Source organism: Mesoplodon bidens (genome assembly GCF_964165515.1).
Source record: "Mesoplodon bidens genome assembly, chromosome: 5".
Lineage (NCBI taxonomy): Eukaryota > Metazoa > Chordata > Mammalia > Artiodactyla > Ziphiidae > Mesoplodon > Mesoplodon bidens.
The window spans coordinates 9,793,982-9,817,940 of NC_138161.1; the positions used below are offsets into that span (position 1 = coordinate 9,793,982).

The window sequence follows — 23,959 nt, forward strand, 5'->3', positions numbered from 1 at the left end:
TTAATATAAGTTCTAATGGAAATAGAGACTTGGTCAAGGTGATACTACTCCATCCTATGAGTAGCCAAAGTAATAATGTTATTTCTCAAAATGAAATGGGAAAGCGAAAACTGGGCCTTGCTGGATCTCTTAGAAAGCTAGCTTTGAAATTAGCCTTATATTATCAGAATAACTTTAATATCGATGACCATGAAGTATTGATTTGTTAAATAATTTGAACAAAATTCACACTTTCATTATTTCTGCATTTAAAAAATAAAAGTAGAGGGGCTTCCCTGGTGGCGCAGTGGTTGAGAGTCCGCCTGCCGATGCAGGGGACATGGGTTCGTGCCCCGGTCCGGGAAGATCCCACATGCCGCGGAGCAGCTGGGCCCATGAGCCATGGCCGCTGAGCCTGCGTGTCCAGAGCCTGTGCTCTGCAACGGGAGAGGCCACAACAGTGAGCGGCCCGCATACCGCAAAAAAAAAAAAAAGTAGAGAAATGTAAAAAGAAATTTTAAAAATAGAAAAATCCCTCGTTATCCTATGATCCCAAAAAGCTTTGTTAATTTTTGCATGTTCATTTTCAGTTGTTTATGATTACGGTCACTAATATCCAGACAGTTTTGAATTCTGGCTTTTAAAAACTGAGTCTTGGAAACATCTCCTCATGTTTGTACGGAGTCTGTACTTCTGGTGGGTGTAATTTCTTAGCAGTCCTGCTAATGTCTTCATTACCCGATTTCACGGGTTGATTTGCTTAGTGAGAGCAGCAGCTGAGGTAGCAGACGTTTTGCCCCCTGCCTTGGAATTCTTGTAGCTTTTCAAAGGGCTGAATCATACTCTCATTGAGTTGGGCTTGAAGACTAGATGTTTTTGATGTGAAATAGGTAAAATTGTTTACACGTCTTGATTGCTGACGGGAAGGAAAGTAAGCTGAGAAGAAAGGGTCCACCTCCCTTCCACCTGAATTATACCCTAAATCTCAGCCTGATTTTTTTTTTATGCAGATATACTTGTTAAATATCTTCCATCAACAGATAAACGAATAAACCAAAAGATTTCCATTTTAGAGGATCACGACTTCATAGAGTAAGTGTTTCTCTCCAGAAATCATTCTTTCAGGAAATCTGGATGAAAAGTTGAGAGCTGGGGTTTTTACAGGTGTGAGCCGCCTCCTGACTTGTGTCCGGTGACAGGTAGCTGCTTACTGGGCATTTACTATGTGCGGCACATCGTGCTTCATGTTGCGGGACACACAGGAGGGGAAGATGCTGGTCAGGAGACTTGTTTGGGGACCTAAGATACAAGCTTGAAGTCTCAAGTTCTGTACCGGGAGAGCCCCGTATGTACTGGTCGGTGGCCCAGTGTGTTTGTGGCGAACATGTGGTCAGGTGGGGTGGCATCGGCTACTGCAGGCCAGCCTGGCCGTCAGTCACCTGGCAACAGGATGCAGGCTTTTGGGACGGGGGGAGCCTAGGTGATTCCACGCCAAATGGGATAAACTGGGTTTGAGACCCTCCCTTTCAGATTTTCTTCTGTAGGTGAAATTAAGTTCTAAATAATCCAGCGACACTGTGAGGGACACTAGCTCTGGTGGCTGCCATTTGTTTGATCCTGAGGATCATCCAGATTCTTCATCATTCATCTCACTGTGGCCCCCTCATCCAAGTTCAGCTTCTTACCAAATAAAAATAGCTTTTTACTTTTTTTTCTTTTTTTAACACAAAGAATTTTCTGTTACTCAGGCTTTATTCTTAAGTATTTGCAGACTTACTTTTCTCTTTGTGACTAAGACCATGGGTTGTGCAATGTTTAGTGGCCCCTTTAAAAAAATGTTTGGCTTTTCAGTCATTTACCGTGATTTAATGAAGTACCGAAATGACAGATTGGTAATTTTTTTTTAATTTAATTTTTATTTTATGTTGGAGTGTAATCAGTTTACAATCTTGTGTCAGTTTCAGGTGTACAACAAAGTGATTTAGTTATACATATACATATATCTATTCTTTTTCTACTTTAGAAATTTGACGTTTGGATGGGATGGACCGTCTTGGCGGTTACTCACAGCTCTTAAGTTGTTATGTCTGGAAGCTGAAGAATTGTAAGTTCCCTGTGTGTTGGTCATGAGCTATAGTTACAATTTGGACATACCTTTGGCTTTTTTGGCGCTTACATTCAAAGGCCCAACCTCAGAGGAGAAAGGAATGCCCTTGTATATTGGGGTTGCTTATTCTCTGTGTAACTTGCCCGTGTGGGGAGTGGTTCACTTCTAGGTTTGCACCATTTCTGGAATTCTGGTTTTAGAGTCATAGAGTACACGGGCCTGAGAACTGGTCTCTCCTCACATGTATCCCCCTGGTGACCTGCAGCTCGTTGTTCAGGGTAAACACTTTGAAAAGCGTGCACGTTGGCCCTGGTCAGAGGAGAGCCTCTGAGCAGGTGGGTTTTTCCTGGGAACAGACCGAGCTCCTGACCATCTGTCCTGGGGGCAGATCCAGACCCCTGCTCAAGGAGAGGCCTGGATATTTCCATAGAGGAGGCAGGTGGAGGAGCCCCCGGTGTAGACACGCATCCTGGTCAAGTCCTCACTATTCCTGAGAGGCTGTGGGTCCTTCCCTTAGCGTGGAAAGGATAGTCACACGCGCGGCCGTGCGCTGCCCAGCCCTGGAGCTCCTTGCGAGGGACTCGGGGAGTAATGCCTGCTACTTAGCAAATCTTAGGTGAGAGACACCACAGGGAGGACTTCCCGAAGATGGCGAACCCCATCCTCGAGCAGTTGGGAGGATTAGGTGAGATGACGCCTAGAAGTAGCCCTCAGCACAGTGCCTAGAAGTAGTTTGTACTCATTCCGTCATGCCCGTGATGTTGCTGTTTACGATGTTGCTTACTTCCTTTTCTTTAGGGACTTGGGGAGAAAAACTATCCCCTGGTCTCAACACCAGAAGCAGTTGTGTCTCTTCTCAGCAGATGGTGTGTTTTTGTCGTACAGACACTGAATTCTGTATCTGACATGTTTCCTTCTCTTTATTGCTCGCCAGAAAACTCAGAGGCAAATTTGTGGTCCATCCACGTGTGCAGGACTCTAAGGCATGCAATGTATCACTGACTCATTCCTGGCTGTATCTTATCTTCTTCTCATCTTTCCTTCGTCTTGTTTTCCCTATCCATTCACCTTGTGTTTTATTTTATCTTGTGCGTACCCACATAAGTTTCTTTAAGTCGTTCTTGGAGACACGTCAACCTCAAATTAAATAAAGCAACTGGATGTTTCCCAGAGGTCCTCCTGTGGCCTCTTTTCTTCCCTTTGGGTGCCTTCTGACTACCTGAGTGGTGTGGCAGAGGAAGCATGTGTTTGGGATTCTGCCTGACGGGCATTTGCACGCATCTGCCTCTCATTAGCTCCATCACTTAGGGTGAGTGCTTTACTGTTCCGGATTCTCAGTTTCTTTGTGTCTGAGGTGGGGATTATAATGCTTCCTTTGCTAGGCGGTTGTGAAGATTAAAACAGATAATGACTGCATATAAAGCACTGTTCCTGGCACATAGTAATGGCGTTCCTTCTTTCTTTCTTTCTTTTTTTTTTTTTTTTGGCCGTGCCACGCGCATGCAGGATCTTAGTTCCCCAACCAGGGCTTGAACCCTTGCCCCCTGCAGTGGAAGCGCGGAGTCTTAACCACTGGACCGCCAGGGAAGTCCCAAATGTTATGTCTTGACTTCCTTTCTTTTCCAAGAACTCATCTGCTCTTGGGGTTGCCACCATGATCCCTGAAGCTGACGACATCTAAGACTTCATTTTCTGTATGGCTTTTGGGCTGTTCTGAATTTCTCAGCGACTTCTGTGCCCTCCACTGGGATGGTAGAGCCGTCACCGTGGCCTTTCCCTCCTCAGCCACGTGCACTTTCGCGTTCTGTGCATCCAGCATCCGTCCCCCCGCCCCCTTCCTCCCTGGTTAGTGCACCTCGCCGGCCTGTAGGCTTGACTCAGCCCCTCCTGCTCGGCACCTTGGCCGCGGCCCCCTCTTGCCTCCCCTGCAGAAAGCTGGCCCCACCGGCCCACTGAGCCCCATTTCCTACGGACTTCCTTAGTGTAAAATTGGAAGGACCTGCGTGTAGAGCAAGGCTTCACTGTAGATTCCTCTTTCCATCTGTAGAGCATTTTACTTTGTGAAGCATGTCCTGTTCCGTTTGCCATTTTTTTTAGGAGAGGCTGTGATTTGAAGAAAAGGAAAACCTCTGCCTTTGCTCCTTAGTCGGTAGTATTTTGACTGGGGACTCACCTTCCTGTCTGTCCCTTGTTCTCTTCCTGTGGCTGGTGGACGTGACTCTTCTTACTCATGTGCCAGACACAGGATTGTGGTGCTCATAAAACTCAGGCCCTGCCTGCAGAGAGCGCCAGTTCCCTCGCTTCTCATCCTCAGCGTTCCTTCTTCTGTCCTGTATACGTTGTCTGCTCCAACACAGGACCTGCATGTGGTGGGAGGTTTGAGGGAACGTGCTGATGGAATGCGTTTTATTATGTTTCTGGAAAAATAGGAGAAGTGTTCAAGTGGAAAAGCCGCCTTTGTTTTTGAAAACCTGCTGAAATGACCTCTTGAATATTTTGGTTCTAGGACATGCTGGAAAAAAGTACTTATTGGGGAAATAATTTCAGATACAAATGAGAAGGCAAGTTTGGACATAGCCCAGAAAATATGCCATTATTTCATCAAGGAGAGTAAGGCTGTGCTTCAAAAGGTATGTTTCTAGAATATTGCGTTCTTTTCTTAAAGAAGTGTTTTGATGAAGAAGTTGTTTTGTACTGATACTTGTTGGATAGGGATAGTCCACCTTCTTAGGGTGTTGTTAATGCCTTAATAAATGAACACTGATGTAATCCGTGTTTTCACTGTTAATGTGTCTACACCTTTTAATGGGTAAAATTATTGCATGAATTCTAGGTAATAGATTTTTAAGGTACTCTTTCCCTTTTATTTTTAAGTTGCTTTTAGTTAAAAAAAATTTTTTTTGGCCGGGTTCGGTCTTCGTTGCTGTGCGTGGGCTTTCTCTAGTTGCAGCGAGCAGGGGCTGCTCTTCGTCGCGGAGCGCGGGCTTCTCATTGTGGTGGCTTCTCTTGTTGTGGAGCACGTGCTCTAGGCGCGTGGGCTTCAGTAGTTGTGGCACGCGGGCTCAGTAGTTGTGGCACGTGGGCCCTAGAGTGTGCAGGCTTCTGTAGTTGCAGTGCGTGGGCTCAGTAGTTGCGGCCCACGGACTCTAGACCGCAGGCTGAGTAGTTGCGGCGTACGGGCTTAGTTGCCCCGCGGCATGTGGGATCTTCCCTGACCAGGGATCAAACCCGTGTCGCCTGCATTGGCAGGCTGATTCTTAACCACTGCGCCACAAGGGAAGTCCCGTCTTTCCCTTTTATTTAATGAATGTTTTAATTAAATGAGGAGTTAGCTTATTTGAATGAAAACATTACTAGGATTAAAAAAAATAATTTTGTTGAAACTTGAAGACATTGTGTTGAGTGAAATAAACCACGACCCAAAAAGACAAATACCCTGTACTGTATGATTCCACTTAAATGAGATATCTGGAATAGGCAAATAAATAGAGACAGAAAGCAGAGTAGAGGTTACCAGGGATTTGGGGAGGGGGAAATGGGGAGTTAATGTTTGATGGGTACAGAGTTTCTGTTTGGGATGATGAAAAAGTTCTGGAGATGGATGGTGGCTGTGGTTATATAACACTGTGAATGTACTTAGTGCCACTGAATTGTACATTTAAAAATGGTCAGAATGTTAAATTTTATGTTTATGTATATTTTACTACACTAAAGAAAATCATTTAAAAATAACTTCCAGGTTTCTCATATGAAAGATGAAGAAGTGGCTTTGATAAACCAACTAACTTTGGTAGAAACACTGTGGACAGAAGAGCTGAAGATTCTCCAGGCCTCTGCTGAGACCCTAACCAGTTTGCAAACAGCTTTTACGTAACTTCACCGAAGTGCAGGTGATCACCTCCAATGGTGGGTGTGACTTCTTAAACATTTTTAAACTAAGGTTTATTTTATACAGAATCATTTACAGTCAATGAGCGGTTTCTATTAAACAGTTATCTGCTTAATCCTACTCCCCTGCTTCTGTCTGTCTGTGGGGTGGAGTGGTGGCTGCTTGGGGACGTCAAAGGGCATCTGTAGGGGCAGAGCAGGTCCTGGGGACTCCGTCCCATCGGCATTTCTGTTGCTGTCAAAGCAAATAGCAGTCCTGGAGGAAGACGTCCCAGGAACGTATGAATTGTCACGGGAGGGCGAGGCTGGGAGGGAGCCGGGGTCAGCCCGGGGCCCCGTTTGTGGTCTTCCTCTGGGTGTCCTGCTTCTTACCTGACTCAGCGGCCGTAAAAGCACAAGACGTCGTGCTGCTCTGTGCTCTGATGCCAGCGGGTTAGGGTTGAGGGGCATGTGGCATGTGGCGGTGAGTGGCTGAGTGGCTTTGGAGGGGGCAGTGTGGGGTGGTGCCCAGCAGTCTGGGCTCCCAGCTGGGCTCCGCCCCCGCCGCTCTGAGCTAGAGCAACTCACTTCGAATCTTCTGTCCTCGACTGCCCATCTAGAAATGAGCTTGTAACGGGGGTCCCCTGTGCTCCCACCTAGCAGCAGGGCCTGCGGCACAGGCCCCGGTGGTGCTGCTCCTCCCCGTCTGCGCCTCCCCTGTCTGCTGAGGACCAGGGATCAGCTCACGGGGAGGCCCCTCCAGCCCTGACTACCTGTGATTTCTGTGCGCAGAAAGCGAGTTCGTCCTTGTCGGGAGGTGCCTCACCAGTGGAGCCTCACCAGCCCTCCCTCTGTTTACAGTTTCCCAGAATGTGTTCAGATCTCTGGTCAGCCCGTGTGCCTTTCCCATGCTTTGTGGTGGGTGTTTAACCCTTTTATTCTGCTCCTTTTCTTCATTTTAATGGGGGTATTGGGAGGAATAGGAGATAAAGTTTTGTGCTCACTTGGTCATTTTGAATTCAGGCTTTGCTTTCCTTTTTTTTCTTTTCTTTTTTTTTTTTTAAAGACAATACAAGCACTTTAGGCTGTTGATGGCACTGAGTATGGTTTTTATATAAAGTGTGCTCTAATTAGTGCTTTTTAGATCTTGGCTCTGGATTTAAACTTCTCACAGCGTTTTCATGCTGGTCAATTAACAACTGTGAGGGGGTCAGAGCGGGTGTCATCATATATCCCAGAAGCAAATACGTGCTTATTATAAAAACTGGACGTTGTTGAAACATACGGTAGTAATGTTTATTAAACGTTAGCGTCGCTGGGTCGAGGCCCTGTGCTCTGGGCTTGGTGCGCGGAGTTGTACGGAAGCCTCACAGCCGCCCTATTTTACAAAGACGGGAAGAAACGGCTTGAGATCCCACACCTAGCGTGTGGCAGAGCGATGGTGCCCCTCAGCCGACCCTCCTGGGGACATGGGTCATAGCTCGGGGGGCGCCTGTGTCCGGAATCCCGCGCTCTCCTGACTCGGGTACGTGCCTCTCCCCCATCCTCACCGACGGCCGCGCTCCTCGCCCACAGGCCTTGCTGGGCGCGCGATTTCACTGCAGGTTTGTTGGGGAGTCCGCGACGGGGTCGGCCTCGCTGTCGCCGCCCTGCGATGTGAGAGCGGGGATGAGAAACATCCCAGGAGCCGGTTCCTCCCCCGGCTGATGTGGCCGCGCCCGGTCCCACCGCCAGCCCGTCCCCGGGAAGGCGCGAGCGCACAGGCGCCGCGTGGCTGGTCCCGGGGCGGAAGCGGGTCCTGCCCGCGGGGTGGGGGGCCAAGGGGCTGGCCTCTGTGCCCCGGGGACCCAGCGGCTCGGCCTGCCTGCCTTCCCGGCGGCGTGGACGCATCGAGCTGGCCGTTGCAGGAGGCTTCTGGGGGTTTCCAGGAGGACGGGGCGGGTCCCCGCACCTCGCTGGGCAGGGCTTACCTGACGGGCAGGGCTTACCTGACTGCCAGTTAGGGAAGAAGGGCTGGGCGCCCTGCGCAGCTCTTTCAGCTTCGCCCCTGGGGGAACCCAGCTCCGCCCAGCGCAGCCGTGCCTCAGTGGGGACGTCTGCTTGCTTCTGGGCCTCTGTGTAGGGAAACTGACCTAAGGCCATGGTTATGTTTTGACCTCTGTCCTTACCTAGGAGTATTTTTTATCCTTTTCAGAGCTAGCGTGGGAAGGGGGTGTATACACTCCTCAGGCCTCGGGGATCCCTGGATGGGTCATGGGGGGTGGGGGCTGCCCCAGCCCCGGCGTTTCTGTTGCCCAGAGTCCTGTCTTCCCTGCCCTGTTTTCAGCCTTCCCCAGAAGCGAATTCCTCTCGTGAAGCTCAACAAAAAACAAGTGAACGGGGCCCACTCACCTCAGGGGTCAGTTAGAAATAAAACATCTTCATTATTGTATCTTGAGCATCTCTGCCTGTTCATAGATGCAGTTGAGGTTGACTTTGTTGTTGTTGTTTTTTTAAAGATTTTTTTGATGTGGACCATTTTTTAAAAAGTCTTTATTGAATTTGTTACAATTTTTGCTTCTGTTTTATGTTTCCGTTTTTTGGCCGCGAGGCATGTGGGATCTTAGCTCCCCGCCCAGGGATCGAACCCTCACCCCCTGCATTGGAAGGCGAAGTCTTAACCACTGGACTGCCAGGGAAGTCCCCCCCTGACTCTGCTTTTTAATAGCTGTAGTGTGTTTCATGATACACTATACCAGGGGTTCACCAACTTTTTCTGTAAAGGACCAAATAGTAAATATTTTAAGCTTTCTGGGCCATATGGTCTTTGTCCCGACTGTAGTACACAGCAGCTATAGACAATGTATAGACATGCATGACTGTGTTTCAGTAAAGCTTGATTTACCAAGACAGGCCACGGGCCGTGGGGTGCTGACCCTGCACTACTACAGCATCATTTATTTTTCCTGTCCCCTATTTGTGGACATTTACGACCTAAATATATTAATTCTCACTTGAGAGTGCTTTATAGCTTTAGAAATTAAAGCCCCTCGCCCCCCAACGGGAAAAACTTCTCAGACCCATGTGGACTTGTGCTTTAGTTGTCCGTGGTTATAAAAAGTGAACAATGACAAGAAGCAAGTACTCAGAGACATTGACACATGAGAGCTGTTTCATCATCCATGACAGATCTACCCTTACTTGTAAACAGCAGTATAATAAGGGCCTACTGTATAGCACGGGGGACTCTACTTAATGCTCTGTAATGACCTATATGGGAAAAGAATCTAAAAAAGAGTGGATATATGTACATGTGTAACTAGCAGAACATTGTAAATTAACTATACTCCAATAAAAATTAATTTAAAAAAAAAGAAAACAAAAGTATAAGACTTTCAGTTTGCAGATGACGCTTGGTGTATAAATGCATTCAGACTCTTTGCAAGAAACGCGTGGCTCCTGTGGACAGTCTGGCCCTCAGGGCGAACCCCAGGGAGGTCACACACCGCCTCCCTAGGCTCCTCCTTGCCCGTCCCTGTGAGGGCCAGCACCCCGCGTCTGCCACACGGGGGCAGCCTGCACTGTCCCTTACCAGCAGAACTGTTTGCTCCCTTCTCCCATGTACCGCCTCTCCCCCTCACTACCATTGTTCTCCTGCCCCCTTTTCTGTTTTCTCTCTCCTAGGCCTTGGGCAGGCCTGAGGTTCGTAGTACACCCACCCTTGTTTGTATCTGGTTCCGGAGTGTGTGGGTGGTAAACCTCCCAGGGCTGCCTTGGCCTGAGGGGGCAGACACCAAGAAGTGAAGGATGGTTCGAGGCATGCCTGAAATCTTTCAAGCTAAAAACAGAGGAGACTCTCCTCCGACTGGGGCACTTTAAGTGCTTCTGCTTGAAGATGGAGACTGTTAATGGCCTTTCAGGAAATCAGCGCTGTAATGCTGTGAAAATGGCTTTCCCTGAAACACCTGGACGCCCCCTTGGAGGGGAGTCCGGGCACAGAAATGGGGGACTTAGTTTAGCTCCTCCTTTAGTTGGTAAACCGCAGCTATATTCTGTGATAGATTAGTGTTGGGCAGCAGTAAGTTTTGTCCCGAGGAGAAGAGTATAACAAAACCTGTTTTGGGTTGTCAGCTGACATGTGAATAGAGAGCTTTGTCAGGAATGCCACCATGTTGGTTTACTTGGAAAAGAGCTTTGTTTTTACAGGTCCAGGAAGTCATATGTGAATTAAAGGGAAAGGAAGATTAGGAGGAAGGCTTGATGCACTTTTCTACATCCCTGCCAATGTACCACACACACCAGTGTCATTGTATCACATACATCAGGGTCATTGTACCACAGGCAACAACGTCATACCACATACAGCAATGCGGTGTACCGCATACATCGGTGTCATTGTACCACATACAACGATACAATGCGTCATGTACAGCAGTGCCATCTGCTATCTCTCCAGGGCTGTTCCCGCTCACCTTGCAAAGGGCATTTCTCTGTCTTCATCATTTTGTTGTAACCTTTCCTTGAGGGGATATTTTCTTGTTTAATTTCCTTCTGTTCCATGTAGTTTTAACATCAGGCTATGAGTAAAATTAAAAAAAAACTGCTCACAGAAATATAGTTAGATTTAAGAAACATGTAAGGTTACCGTTTCATACCCACTCGCACAGCAATCGTAAGAAAAGTGGATAATAACCCGTGTTGTTGAGGATATGGAGAAATCGGAACCCCACACACTGCTGGTGGGAAAGGAAGATGGTGTAGCTACTTTGGAAAATAGTTTGGCAGTGGCTCAAGAGGTTGATAAGCATAGAGTTATTTTATGACCCAGCAATTCCCCCTTTAGGTACATACCCAAGAGAATTGAAAACATATGTCCACACAAAAACATGGGCATGAATATTCATAGCAGCATTATTCATAACAGCCCCAAACCCAGACGTCCATCAGTGGATGAATAGATAGATAAACAAAATGTGGTCTTCCCATAAAATGGAATATCATTCAGCCATAGAAAGGAATGAAGTCCCAACACATGCCACATGGATGGACCTTGAAAACGTTAACGCTGAATGAAAGAATTCAGTCACAAAAGGCCACATAGAATTTTATTTGCATGAAATTTCCAGAATAGAGATCGAAGGTAGATTAGCAGGTGCTGTGGCGTGGGGCAGGGTGCTCGAGGGATTGGAGGGTGACAGCCAAAGAGTAGGGGGTTTCTTTCTGGGTTGATGAAAATGTTCTAAAATTGTGATAGTTGCACAACTCTGAATATACTAAAACCCATTGAATTATATACTTTAAATGGGTGCATGGTATGGCATGTGAGTTATATTTCAATAAAGCTATTCTTTTTAAAAAAATAGGGTTAGTACCTATTGGAGAATTCTATCCCTCTTCTTTCTTAATTTTTTAAATTGGTTTTTGGCCACGCCACCGTGCGCCTGTGAGATCTTAGTTCCCTGGCGAGGGGATTGAGCCTGCGCCCTCGGCAGTGAAAGTGCAGGGTCCTAACCACTGGACCGCCAGGGAATTCAATTCTATCCCTCTTCTCATGCTCAGCTAACACTTTTTCACAGGCAGGGCTAGAGTTTGTCAGTCTGATGACGATGGTAGAGGCCTGGCAGCATTAGGTCCTCTGTCCGACGCGTGACATTTAGCACCTCGTTTAATTCTTACAATGATCTGAGCGGTAATAACTTTCCTGATTTTGTAAATGTGGAGACAAAGGTTCAGAAAGGTAGAGTTATTGCTGAGGTCACACAGCTAGGATTCAAACCTCGGTCAGCCTCCATACCCCACTCTCCTAAAGTTGTTGCTCCTGTGACAGTGTCTGAAGCACAGGCGGGCTTAGGTGGGCACCTGCCCTCACCTGATGAGGACCACGTGGACTCAGTGGAGCTGGAGTGGTCGCCCTTGGATGAGCATTTGGAGGGCTGGGATCTGCGGTCCTGCTGTTGAAGCACGCTCCCTCCTGGCTTGATCACTGGCCTTCTCTTGACAAGCAGAGACGCCTTAGTACATGGAAGAGCAGACTCAGGGCCCAGGGAACCTGACTTCACATTGACCCTGAGAGGGCGTGTTATTAGCCACGTTTTCGAGAAAAGGAAACAGGCTCCGAGGAGAGAAGGAATGCGGAGTGACGTGAGGGTGGCGGTGAGGCCGGTCTCCATCGCAGGCAGGAGGAGCCTTTATTAGGAGCACGTTTGTCACAGTGGGGTCCCCTGACCCTGGCATCAGAGACAGCCAGGGGACACGAGCCCAGTCCAGACCCACTGAGTCAGTCTCTGGGAGGTAGGTCCGGGAATGTGTATTTGTTGAGGCCCCAGGTGATTTCAGGGCGCGCTGTCTGCAAACCACTGACCTAGAGACGCCAGAGGAGGGGCTGCGCCCTGGTCCTTGGTCCCAGGGCTTCAGCTGTCATTTCACAGGTTCTTGAGGTGAAGTGTTAGACAGACCTGACCCTCGATCGTGTGACTCCGACCCTGGGCCTCTGAATACGTGTAGCATCAGAGGGTGGCAGTGAGAGACGTCCTTGGGGTGATCCACTCTGACCCCTTATTTTGTGGGTGAAGCTCCCAGACAGTGAGAAGCTTGCTCTGGGCCATGGACTTAGCATCAGAACCCACATTTGCTTGCTGTTTCTAGCAGACTTTCTGCTTTCCTGCATCCTCCTTCCAGAGTGTAAGATCCAGATACTGTCCCAAATGAACTCCCCAAACTGTATTCTTCCAGGGAAGAATCAGAAAGTGGGAGCGGGGCTGTTGGAGGAGAAAGGGAAGCCGTAGCGTCAGCCTGAGAAGGGTTTGAGAAGGGACGCGCTGGAGCTGAGTCCTTCCTGGGTTTGGCCACTGTCCTCATTTCAGCCCCTCCTCTGGTCTCACGGTGGCTCTGGGACGCACGTATTATGTCTTTATTAGATGTGAAGAAACTGAGGCATAGTGGGGTCAGGGGACTTATCCTACATCATACACTTGGGGTTTGACCCCAGGAGTGTCTGAGTTCAAGTCTATCACCTGTCAGCCACCCCTGTTTCTGCCTCCAAAGATGGGCAACCTAGGGTGCAGGGTATAGGGATGGGCCACCTGAGAGCAGTTTTTGTTGTGTCTCATTTTTGTGTTACAATGGGCGACTTCATTGGCCACAAGGCACCGGCAGCACCGAGCTTTGAGGAGAAAGAAGGCCTGCCCGGAAGTCCCTGCGGGCCAAGCCCTCTCCCTGCAGCCTGACTTTTTATGGTCGAATTTCAGTTTTCCAGCCTCTCCCACTCACCGTGAAGACCCACATCCCATAAAGGGCAGCAGGTGTTATTAGAGGGGCAAGGAGGGGAGAGTGGTCCCGCCAGGCAGGCTTCTCCCATCCCGGAGAAATTTGTCCTGGGCTGGGGATCCCTGTTGATATCAAGGGTCCCTGTCCAGCTCTGCAGCTCTGGCCACAAGCATTCGGACGCCTTCTGGTGCCTAGAATCAGAAGGTGAGGCAAAACCCAGGACTGCAAAGCATCTACTAAGCAGTTATTAGGGCAGTAAGTAATTGCAGTTCTAACTTTGCCCTTTTCACAAAGGGAGACTCTAAACTGATTAAGAGGAGAGGGGGTTTCAGGAGGTCATTGAGGAAGCAGGTCACGTATAGAGCATGTTGGAGATGGGCAGCACAGACCTTCGATTCTCAGGTCGTTTCTGGGACTCAGTGTCCTGGGTGACTGGCCTCTGAGCCTCAGATAGTGAAGGTGGGACCAGCGGTTCGCAGCCTTAGCCATTCAAGGGAATCACATGTGGAGCCTTTAAAAAAATGTTTATTGAGGAATAATTGACAAATATAATTGTATATATTTAAAATGTAGAAGATGATGATTTGATATATTGATACATACTCATTTTAGAATGATTACCAAGATCAAGATAACGAACACATCTATTATCTCACACAGTTAACTCATTGTGTGCCCGCGTGTGCATGCGCATGTGTGTGTGGTGGGAATGCTTAAGATTTACTTTCAGCAACTTCAAGTCCACAATACCATATTATTAACTAGTCACCATGTTGTGCATTAGACCTGCAGAACTTATTCTTCTGATAATTGAAATTTATACCCTTTGACATTTCTCCCTCCTTCCAACCCCTGATAACCACCATTCTATTTTCTGTTTCTATGAAATTGGATTTTTTAAAAAAATTCCACAGATAAGTGATATCATAAGTATTTGTCTTTCTTGATCTGGGTTATCTCCAAATTCATCCATGTTGTCGCAAATGACAGGATTTCATTCTTTTTTTATGTTTGAGTAATATTCCATTGTATATATGTGCCACATTTTCTTTATTCATTCATCTGCTGAAGGACATTTTAAGTTGTTTCCATATCTTGGCTATTGTGAATAATGCTGCAGTGAACATGGGTGTATGGATATTTCTTTGAGATACTGATTTCAGTTCCTTCAGATATAACCCAGGAATGGGATTGCTGGGTCACAGGGTAGTTAAATTTTTACTTTTTTGAGGAACTGCCATACTGTTTTCCATAATGGCTGTATCAGTTTACATTTCCATCAGTAGTGTATAAGGGTTCCCTTTTCTCCACATCCACACCGACACTTGTTATCTTTTGTCTTTTTGATAGTAGCCATCCTAGCAGGTGTGAGGTGGTTTTGATTTGCATTTCCCTGATGATTAGTGATGTTGAGCACCTTCTCATATAACTTTTGTATGCCTTCTTTGGAAAAATGTCTATTCAGGTCCTTTGCCTGCTTTTAAATTGGATTATTTGCTTTTTTGCTATTGAGTTGTATGAGTTCTTTGTATATTTTCAGATACACAATTTGTGAATATTTTCTCCCATCTTGTAGGCTAACTTTTAAAATTATTGCTTGTTTGCTTTGCTGTGTAGAAGCTCTTTAGTTTGATACAGTTCCACTTGTTTATTTTAGCTTCTGTTGCCTGTACTTTTGATATCTTATCTAAGAAGTGATTGCCAAGACCACTGTCAAAGATCTTTTTCCCTATGTTTTCCTCCAGGAGTTTTACAGTTTCAGGTCTTACATTTAAGTCCATTTTGAGATAATTTTTTTGTGTGGTGTAAGATAGTGTTCCATTCTTTTGCATGTAGATATCTGGTTTTCTCCATACCATTTGTTAGAAGAGGTTATTCTTTCTCCAATGTGGATTTTTGATACCCTTTCAAAAATTAGTTGACCATATATGTGTGGGTTTATGCCTGGGCTCTCTATTCTGTTCCACTGGTCTATGTGACTGTTTTTATGCCTGTACCATACTTTTTTGATTACTGTAACTTTGTAATATAGTCTGAAATCAGGACATATGATACCTCCAACTTTGTTCTTCTTTCTCATGATTACTGTGGCTCTTCAGGGTCTTTTGTGGTTCCATACAAACTTTAGGGTAGTTTTTTTCTGTTTCTGTGAAAAATGCCATTAGAATTTTGATAGGGATTGCACTGAATCTCTAGAACACTTTGGGTAGTGTGGACATTTTCATAATATTAATTCTTCCAATCCATGAACATGGAATATATTTACATTTATTTGTGTCTTCTTCAGTCTGTTTCAACACTGTCTTATAGTTTTAAGTACAGGTCTTTTCACATCCTTGGCTAATTTATTCCTAAGTATTTTATTGTTTTTGATGCTTCTATAAATGGGATTGCTTTCTTAATTTATCTTTCAGATAGTTTGTTATTAGTGTATAGAAATGCAACTGCTTTCCGATGTTGATTTTGTATCCTGCAATTTATTTATTAGTTCTAACAGATTTTTGGTGAATCTTCAGGGTTATCTATGTCTAAGATTGTATCATCTGCAAACATAATTCTGCTACTTCCTTTCTGAGTTGGATGCCTTTTATTTCTTTTTCTTGCCTAATTGCTAAGGCTAGGACTTCCAGCACTATGTTGAATAGAAATGGTGAGAGTAGGTATCCTTGTCTTGTTCCTGATCTTAGAGGAAAGGCTTTATTTATTTTATTTTATTTTTTAATTTTTATTTATTTATTTTTTTGCTGTACGCGGGCCTCTCACTGTTGTGGCCTCTTCCGTTGTGGATCACAGGCTCCGGATGCGCAGGCCCAGCGGCCATGGCTCATGGGCCTAGCCTCTCCGCAGCATGTGGGATCTTCCCGGGCTGGGGCACGAATCCATGTCCCCTGCATTGGCAGGTGGACTCTCAACCAGTGCGCCACCAGGGAAGCCCGAGGAAAGGCTTTAAAATTTTACCATTGAGTATGATGTAGCTGTGGACTTTTCATATATGGCCTTTATTATGCTGAGAAACATTTCTTTTATAGTTGATTTGTTGAGAGTTTTTATCATGAAAGGATGTTAAATTTTGTCAAGTGCTTTTTCTGCATCTATTGAAATGATCATTTGATTATTATCCTTCATTCTGTTAATGTGATGTATCACATTTATTGATTTACATATGTTCAATTATCCATGCATCCCAAGGATGAATCCCACTTAATCATGGTTTGTGATCATTTCAATGTGTTCTTTTTTTTTTTTTGCGGTACACAGGCCTCTCACTGTTGTGGCCTCTCCCGTTGTGGATCACAGGCTCCGGATGCGCAGGCTCAGCGGCCATGGCTCACGGGCCCAGCCGCTCCGCGGCATGTGGCATCTTCCCGGACCAGGGCACGAACCCGTGTCCCCTGAATCGGCAGGCAGACTGTCAACCACTGCGCCACCAGGGAAGTCCTCAATGTGTTCTTGAATTCAGTTTGCTAGTATTTTGGTGAGGATTTTTGCATCTGTGTTCAATCTCTGATGATTGACCTATAATTTTCTTTTCTTGTAGTGTTCTTATCTGGCTTTGGTATCTGGGTAATGCTGATCTTGTAAAATGAGTTTGGAAGTTTTCCTTCCCTTTCAGTTTTTTAGAAGAGTTTGAAAAGGATTGGCATTAATTTTTCTTTAAATGTTTGGTAGGATTCACCTGTGAAGTCATCTGGGCTTTTATTTTTGGAGATTTTTGATTACCTATTTAATCTCCTTACTCATTATTGGTCTGTTCATACATTCTATTAATTCATGATTCATTCTTGGTAAGTTGTGTGTTTCTAGGAAATTATCCATTTCTTCTAAATTAATTCATTAGCATATAGTTGTTCATGGTAGTCTCTTATGATCCTTTGAATTTCTGTGGTATCAGTTATAATGTCTCTTCTTTCATTTATAATTTTATTAATTTGAGTAGTCTCTTTTTTTTTTCTTAGTCTAGCTAAAGGCTTGTCAATTTTGTTTATCTTTTCAAAAAACCAACTTAGTTTTGTTTATCTTTTTCTATTGTCTTTCTCATCTCTATTTCCTTTATTTATATTCTAATTTTTATTTCATTCCTTATGCTAACTTTGGGCTTAGTTTATTTTTCCTTTTCTAGTTCCTTCAGGAGTAAGGTTATGTTGTTTATTTGAGATCTTTTTTCTTAATGTAGGCATTCATTGCTATAAACTTCCCTCTTAGAACCACTTTTGCTGCATCGCATAAGTTTTTGTATGCTGTGTTTCTATTATTGTTTGTCTCTAGATTTTTTTTATTCCTTCTTTGACCTGTTGGTTGTTCAGAAGTGTGTTGTTTAATTTCCACATATTTGTGAAGTTTCCAGCTTTCCTCATTACTGATTTCTAGTCTCATACCATTGCGGTTGGAAAAGATACTCAATATGATTTCAGTCTGCTTAAATTTATTAAGACTTGTTTTGTGACCTAACATGATTTACCCTGGAGAATGTTTCATGTGTGCTAGAGATGAATGTTCTTTACATGTCTATTAGGTCTATTTGATTGAAAGTGTCTTTCAAGTCCATTTTTAAAATTGATTCTCTCTGGATGATCTACCCATTGTTTAAGGTGAGGTATTGAAATCACCCATGATTATTGCATTGCTATCTATTTTTTACCTTCAGCTTTATTAATAATTGTTTAATATTTTTAGGTGCTTCAATACTGGGTGCATATATGTTTACAATTGTTATATCCTCTTGATTAACTAACTCCTTTATCATTATAACAATATAATGACCTTCTTTGTCTTTTGTTACAATGTTTGACTTAAAGTCTATATTGTGTGATATAAGTATAGCTGTCTCAACTCTCTTGGTTTCCATTTACATAAAATAGCTTCACTTTCAGCCTGTGTCTTTAAAGCTTACGTGACTCTCTTCTAAGCAGTATATATAGTTGGGTTTTGTTTTTTTATCCATTCAGTTACTTTTTGCCTTTTAAATAGAAAATTTAAACCATTTACATTTAGAGTAGTTATTGATAGGCAAAGACTTGCTATTGCTATTTCATTAATTTCTTTCTAATTGTTTTGTAGTTTCTTTGTTCCTCTCTTCCTTTTTTGCTGTCTTTCTTTGTGAGTTGATTTTTTTATAGTGGTATGCTTTGATTCTTTGATTCTTTATCATTTATGTATCTATACAGTAGATACTTTTTGCTTTGTGGTTACCATGAGGCTTTCATAATACACCTTGTTGTTATAACTGTTAAGCTTATAATTAGCTTCAGTTCCATAAAAGTGTTCTCCACATTTACTTGCTCCCACCCTCAACTTATATTGTTGTTGTCCCAATTTACAACTTTTTATATTATGTATCCATTAACAAAATATTGTAGCTATAATTATTTTTAAGACTTTTGTCTCTTAGCCTATATGCTAGAGTTCAAAGTGACTTACACACCACCATTACAGTATTAGGGTATTTTGAATTCTACTATACCTTTACCAGTAAAGCTGATACTTCCATGTTTTCATGTTACTAATTAGTGTCTTTTTTTTCAGCTTGAAGAACTCCTGTTAGCATTTCTTGTAAGGCAGGTCTAGTGCTGATAAATTCCCTCAGCTTTTGTTTTTCTGGGAAAGTCTTTATTTCTCCTTCATTAATGAAGTACAGTTATGCTAGATAAAGTATTCTTGGTGAATAGTTTTTTTCCTTGAGCATTTTGAATGTGTCATCCCCTCTTCTGACCTGCAAGGTTTCTGCTGAGAAATTTGCTGATAGCCTTATTGGGATTCCCTTGTATGTGATGAGTCTCTTTTCTCTTTCTGTTTTAAAATTTCTCTCTTTGGGCTTCCCTGGTGGTGCAGTGGTTGAGAGTCTGCCTGCCAGTGCAGGGGACATGGGTTCATGCCCCAGTCCGGGAGGATCCCACGTGCTGTGGAGCGGCTGGTCCCGTGAGCCATGGCCGCTGAGCCTGTGCATCCGGAGCCTGTGCTCCACAACGGGAGAGGCCACAGCAGTGAGAGGCCCACGTACCGCCAAACAAAAAAAAAATTTCTCTCTTTGTCTTTGATTTTTGAGAGGTTAATTATAATGTATCTTAGTGAATATCTCTTTGGGTTATATCTGTTTGGGGACCTTTGGGTTTTATGTAACTGGATGACCGTGTCTCTCCCCAGATTTAGGAATTTTTCAGCTATGATTTCTTTAAATATGTTTCTGTCCTTTTCTTTCTCTCTTGTTTTGTTTTGTTTTGTTTGATAGTATCCCATAATTCACATAAGTTTTCTTCAGTCTTTTTCAATCTAATTTTTTTCTCCTGTCTGGATAATATCAAGAAATCTATCTTGGAGTTCACAGATTCTTTTTTTTTTTAGTTTTTTAAATTTTATTTTTGGCTGCGTTGGGTCTTTGTTGCTGCACGTGGGCTTTCTCTGGTCACGGAGAGCGGGGGCTACTCTTCATTGTGGTGCGTGGGCTTCTCACTGCAGTGGCTTCTCTTGTTCTGGAGCACGGGCTCCAGGCTTGAGGGCTTCAGTAGTTGTAGCACACAGGCTCAGTAGTTGTGGTTCGTGGGCTCTAGAGCGCAGGCTCAGTAGTTGTGGTGCATGAGCTTAGTTGCCCCACGCCATGTGGGGTCTTCCTGGACCAGGGATCGAACCCATGTCCCCTGCATTGGCAGGTGGATTCTTAACCACTGCGCCACCAGGGAAGTCCGAGTTCACAGATTCTTTATTCTGCCTGAGAGCTTCAACAGCTCTCTATTGCATTTTTTCATTCCATTCATTGTGGTCTTCAGCTCCAGAGTTTGTTTGGTTCTTTTTAAAAATGATTTCTGTCTGTTGAACTTATTTTGTTCATTTATTGTTTTCCTGAATTCGTTAAGTTGTGTTCTCCTAAATCTTCCTGAACTTCCTAAAATATTTATTTATTTATTTATTTATTTATTTTTTGCGCTACATGGGCCTTTCACTGTTGTGGCCTCTCCGGTTGAGGATCACAGGCTCCGGACGCGCAGGCTCAGCAGCCATGGCTCACGGGCCTAGCCGCTCCGCGGCATGTGGGATCTTCCTTGACCTGGGCACGAACCCGTGTCCCCTGCATCGGCAGGCGGACTCTTAACTACTGCACCACCAGGGAAGCCCTAAAATAATTATTTTGAATTCTCTTTTTGGTAACTCGCAGATCTCCATTTCTTTGGGATTGGTTACTGGAAATCATTATGTCCCTTTGGTGGTGTCATGTTTCCTTGCTTTTTCATATTTCTGATGGCTTTGCATTGATGTCTGTGCATTTGAGGATGCATTCACTTTTTGGACTGGCTTCAGTGGGAAAAGACTTTCACCTAAATGTGGTTGCAAGGGTGCTAGCCTGGTGGGATACAGTGTCTTTCATTCTTGGAAGGCACAGCAGCATAGTCTCCACGCAGCTCTGTCAGCTGAGGTCATCGTAGGTGCAGACTGCTGGAATATTCTGTGACCAAGACTGCCAAGGTCCTATGGGTAGGAGTGGCAACAAAGGCTTTTGGGAACTTCGGAGGTGAAGGTTGCTGGGGGTCTTCTGCTTTTCCCATGGGAGGAAGTTCTAGCCGATGGGATCCCTCTTGGCTGTGGTCTGTTGTGCTGGCAAACAGTAGCAGTGGAGCTGGAGTCCTGGGACCACTTGCTGCGGCAGCATCGCTTGTGTCTAAGGTGTGGGCATGTACAGGTGGCCTGTGGAACCAAGGTCTGGGTCTCTGGGTCTCACCACAGTGACTCTGGCTGGCGGGGGGTGGTGATGCAGCAGTGGCACAGACCCTGGGGTGACAAGGTGCAGCAATGGCTTGGTCCTCAGCCCCAGGGGGCAGGGGGCAGTAGCAGCACAGCCTGAAGATGGTGGGTTGAAGTCCCACCTTTGACCCCAGGGGGCAATTGTAGGACGGTAGTAGCACCTACCTGGTGGTGGCTTGTTAAAACCTTGTGTTAGGATCCAGGGAGCAGGGCTCAGGGCAGTGGCAGTACCTCTGGCAACGACAGTTCAGAGCTTTGACCTGGGACCGAGGGGCAGGGCTGGGAGCACTGATAGTGTGTTTTGGCCATGATGATTCAGAGTGGTGGCCTGAGTCATGGGGTTGGGGCTCAGGGCAGCCCCATCAGTGATGATTCAGAGCCAAGACCTGGGAGCTGGGTGTGAGGCTCAGGGCAGTAACAGGGTGGTGCTGGTAATGGTCAGAGTGTGACCTGGGACCCAGAGGGTGGCGCTCAGGGCAGCAGAGGCTGCCCTGGAAATGGTGGCACAAAGCTGTGACCTGAGACTGAGAGCAGGGCTCGGGGCAGCCGTGGCTCCCATCATGTACACGATGATGCACTGCAAGGTCCTGATCCCAGAGAGTGGGGCACAGCGGTGCCCGGGGCCTCTGAGGACAGAGACAGCTCCAGCCCTAGGGAGGGGACATGGTTGTGGGCACTCCGGGCAGCTCCGTCAGCTGGGATCAGCGTTGGTGTAGACGGGGGGAGACCTCAGTAGCAAAGGCTGCAGACGTCCACAGTGGTGAGGCTTGCTGGGCTTCTGCTTTCCTTTTCTCCAGGAGGTGGAATTCCTCTGGGGGTGATCTCCCTGGCACTCAGGAGCTCTTGACTTGAGGCTGGGGTAACACAGGTAAAATGCTTCCTGTACTTTTTTACATGGCCATCCTCGGTTTTTGAGCCATGCAGGATTTTTGATGCTTCTTCATTGTATTCCAGAGCTTTCCCTGAGCTATTTTTAAAATTTTAATTAATTAATTAATTAATTAATTAATTAATTTTTGGCTGTGTTGGGTCTTCGGTTCTGTGTGAGGGCCTTCTCTAGTTGCGGCAAGTGGGGGCCACTCCTCATCGCGGTGTGCGGGCCTCTCACTATCGCGGCCTCTCTTGTTGCGGAGCACAGGCTCCAGACGCGCAGGCTCAGTAGTTATGGCTCACGGGGCCAGTTGTTCCGCGGCATGTGGGATCTTCCCAGACCAGGGCTCGAACCCGTGTCCCCCGCATTGGCAGGCAGATTCTCAACCACTGCGTCACCAGGGAAGCCCTCCCTGAGCTATTTTTGTTGGTTTGCAGTTGTTTATTGTTTTTGTGAGGAGATGAACATTGGGACCTCCTAGCCCTCCACCTTGCTGATGTCACCTCCCTCTCACATGCAGTGCTTTAAAAACTGCAGAGGCCGGAGTCCCATCCCGAGGGTCTGATTTAATTGGTCTGGGGTGTGCCAACATCCTGGGGGTCCTAAAGCTCCCAGGTGACTTTGCTGTTCACCGGAGTTTCCTTTCTGAGTCTCTGGGCTCTAGGAACAAGCTCCTTTAACTTCTCCCAGCTGGAACATTCTGGATTTTCAAGCCTACAATCACAATAGTTTTGGGAGGCAGGAGAGAGAATGCCAGTTGCTGTACCACTGAACAAGTTTATGCTGCCTAAATAATTTCTAAAATAGTACCAGTCCATGCTGCGTACAGATTAATCCAAAGCACAAATGCTTTAACATTCAGTTCAGCCAGGACAGTGAAATATGAGTGGCCAGACCACAACAGGTGCTCAGTACTTTTTAGTTCTTTTCACAAGTCTCCTTTAAAAACAAGCTATACCTGTGAGTGTCCCAAGTGTTATGGTTGATGCCTGAAAAATATGAAATGGATCTCTGAATCTGTGGGACTTTGCAGTGAGCTTGAGACACTTCCATCTTTGAACACTGGATGGCACAAGAAGACCGCTGGGCTGAGGATGCTGACTCAGGTCCTTGAGGCGACCGTCAAAATCAGGCAACAGGGAGTGTCATTTTTTTTTTTCAGATGTTAGGATCCAGACAAGGCAAAAAAGAACTCTATGTGTTGCTACTGGGATAAAATGCAGACTTCATATTCTCTTGTGGGCCGTTGGATCTCCTTGGGTGAGAAACGCAGACAGATCAACCATAGTTCAAGGTGATGGCTGACAGAGAAGGGACCTGGCCAGAATTTTTCACACCAGGTAGCAGGTTTTAATTAATTTTTCACACCGGCTAGCAGGTTTCACAATTTCTATTCTATTTAATTTCTATCACTGGGAGCAGGGAGACAGGTCCTGACTTACAGGCAAAAAGAGCAAGGGTCGCTTTGGCGTTTAAACTGATCACCCACACAAAGAAAGCGGGGCTACTCTTGTGACCCCTCTTCTGCCAGATGCTTCTAGAATTAGAAAGTGGTCCATTTGGGGGAGACCTGGAAAGGAGCCACTTCTTCCCAACCAGCGGGAGGGCTGCCGGTCTGTTGTTAGAGGCGTGCGTTTGATCTGAGGACAGAGCTTCAAAGTAGAGTGAAAACGACACCAGGGTGTCCTTGGACTGCTCTGTCTACAGGTGACTGACAGGCTCCAGATCCCACATGGCTGGGGCAGTGACGTGACCCAGCACACACCACCTAGTGACTGCACAGTCGGGGGCGGGGGCTCATTTGAAACGATCTCTTTGGTCCGCTGGACTCCCCCAGTGCCTCTGTGATCTGTGCTTCTATCAAGATGAATTCACCTTGCAGATCAGGGGAGCTCTGCTCACGGTTTCTCCCTTCTCACTCTCTTCTCCTTCCACCCCTCTTGCTGTTTATACACATCCCAGCCTTGTCTTGAGTGGGTGTTTGTTTTCTCTTGGGCATTTCATCGAGAGCGTGCTACCAAGACCTGGATGAGGCCCTTACTACGGTATTGAAGTTTTTCCCCTTATTTGGAAGAGTAAACTACAGATGACAGTTTTTCTGATTGGAGTTGCCGTACTGGTGGTGGCCGGCTGTTTGGGAACCACATCCTGCTTCAGAG

At 45.7% G+C, this 23,959-nt stretch overlaps 1 protein-coding gene across 11 annotated transcripts in view; it reads left to right on the forward strand.

Moving 5' to 3' along the window:
- The window catches only part of SETD4 (SET domain containing 4), a 431,158-nt gene that overhangs the window by 16,452 nt on the left and 390,747 nt on the right, over positions 1 to 23,959 (forward strand). For 10 of the 11 annotated variants that reach the window (XR_014015954.1, XR_014015955.1, XR_014015956.1 and 7 more), the window contains 4 exons: positions 990 to 1,071; positions 2,003 to 2,083; positions 4,593 to 4,716; positions 5,826 to 5,992. Coding sequence is in view for 2 of the 11 variants with exons in the window: in XM_081235413.1 (XP_081091539.1) it covers positions 990 to 1,071; positions 2,003 to 2,083; positions 4,593 to 4,716; positions 5,826 to 5,960 (422 nt within the window). In the remaining 9 variants the exon portion in view is untranslated. Of the gene's footprint in view, positions 1 to 989; positions 1,072 to 2,002; positions 2,084 to 4,592; positions 4,717 to 5,825; positions 6,096 to 23,959 lie in introns of those variants that run through there. The other variant, XM_081235412.1, reaches the window with a different exon arrangement.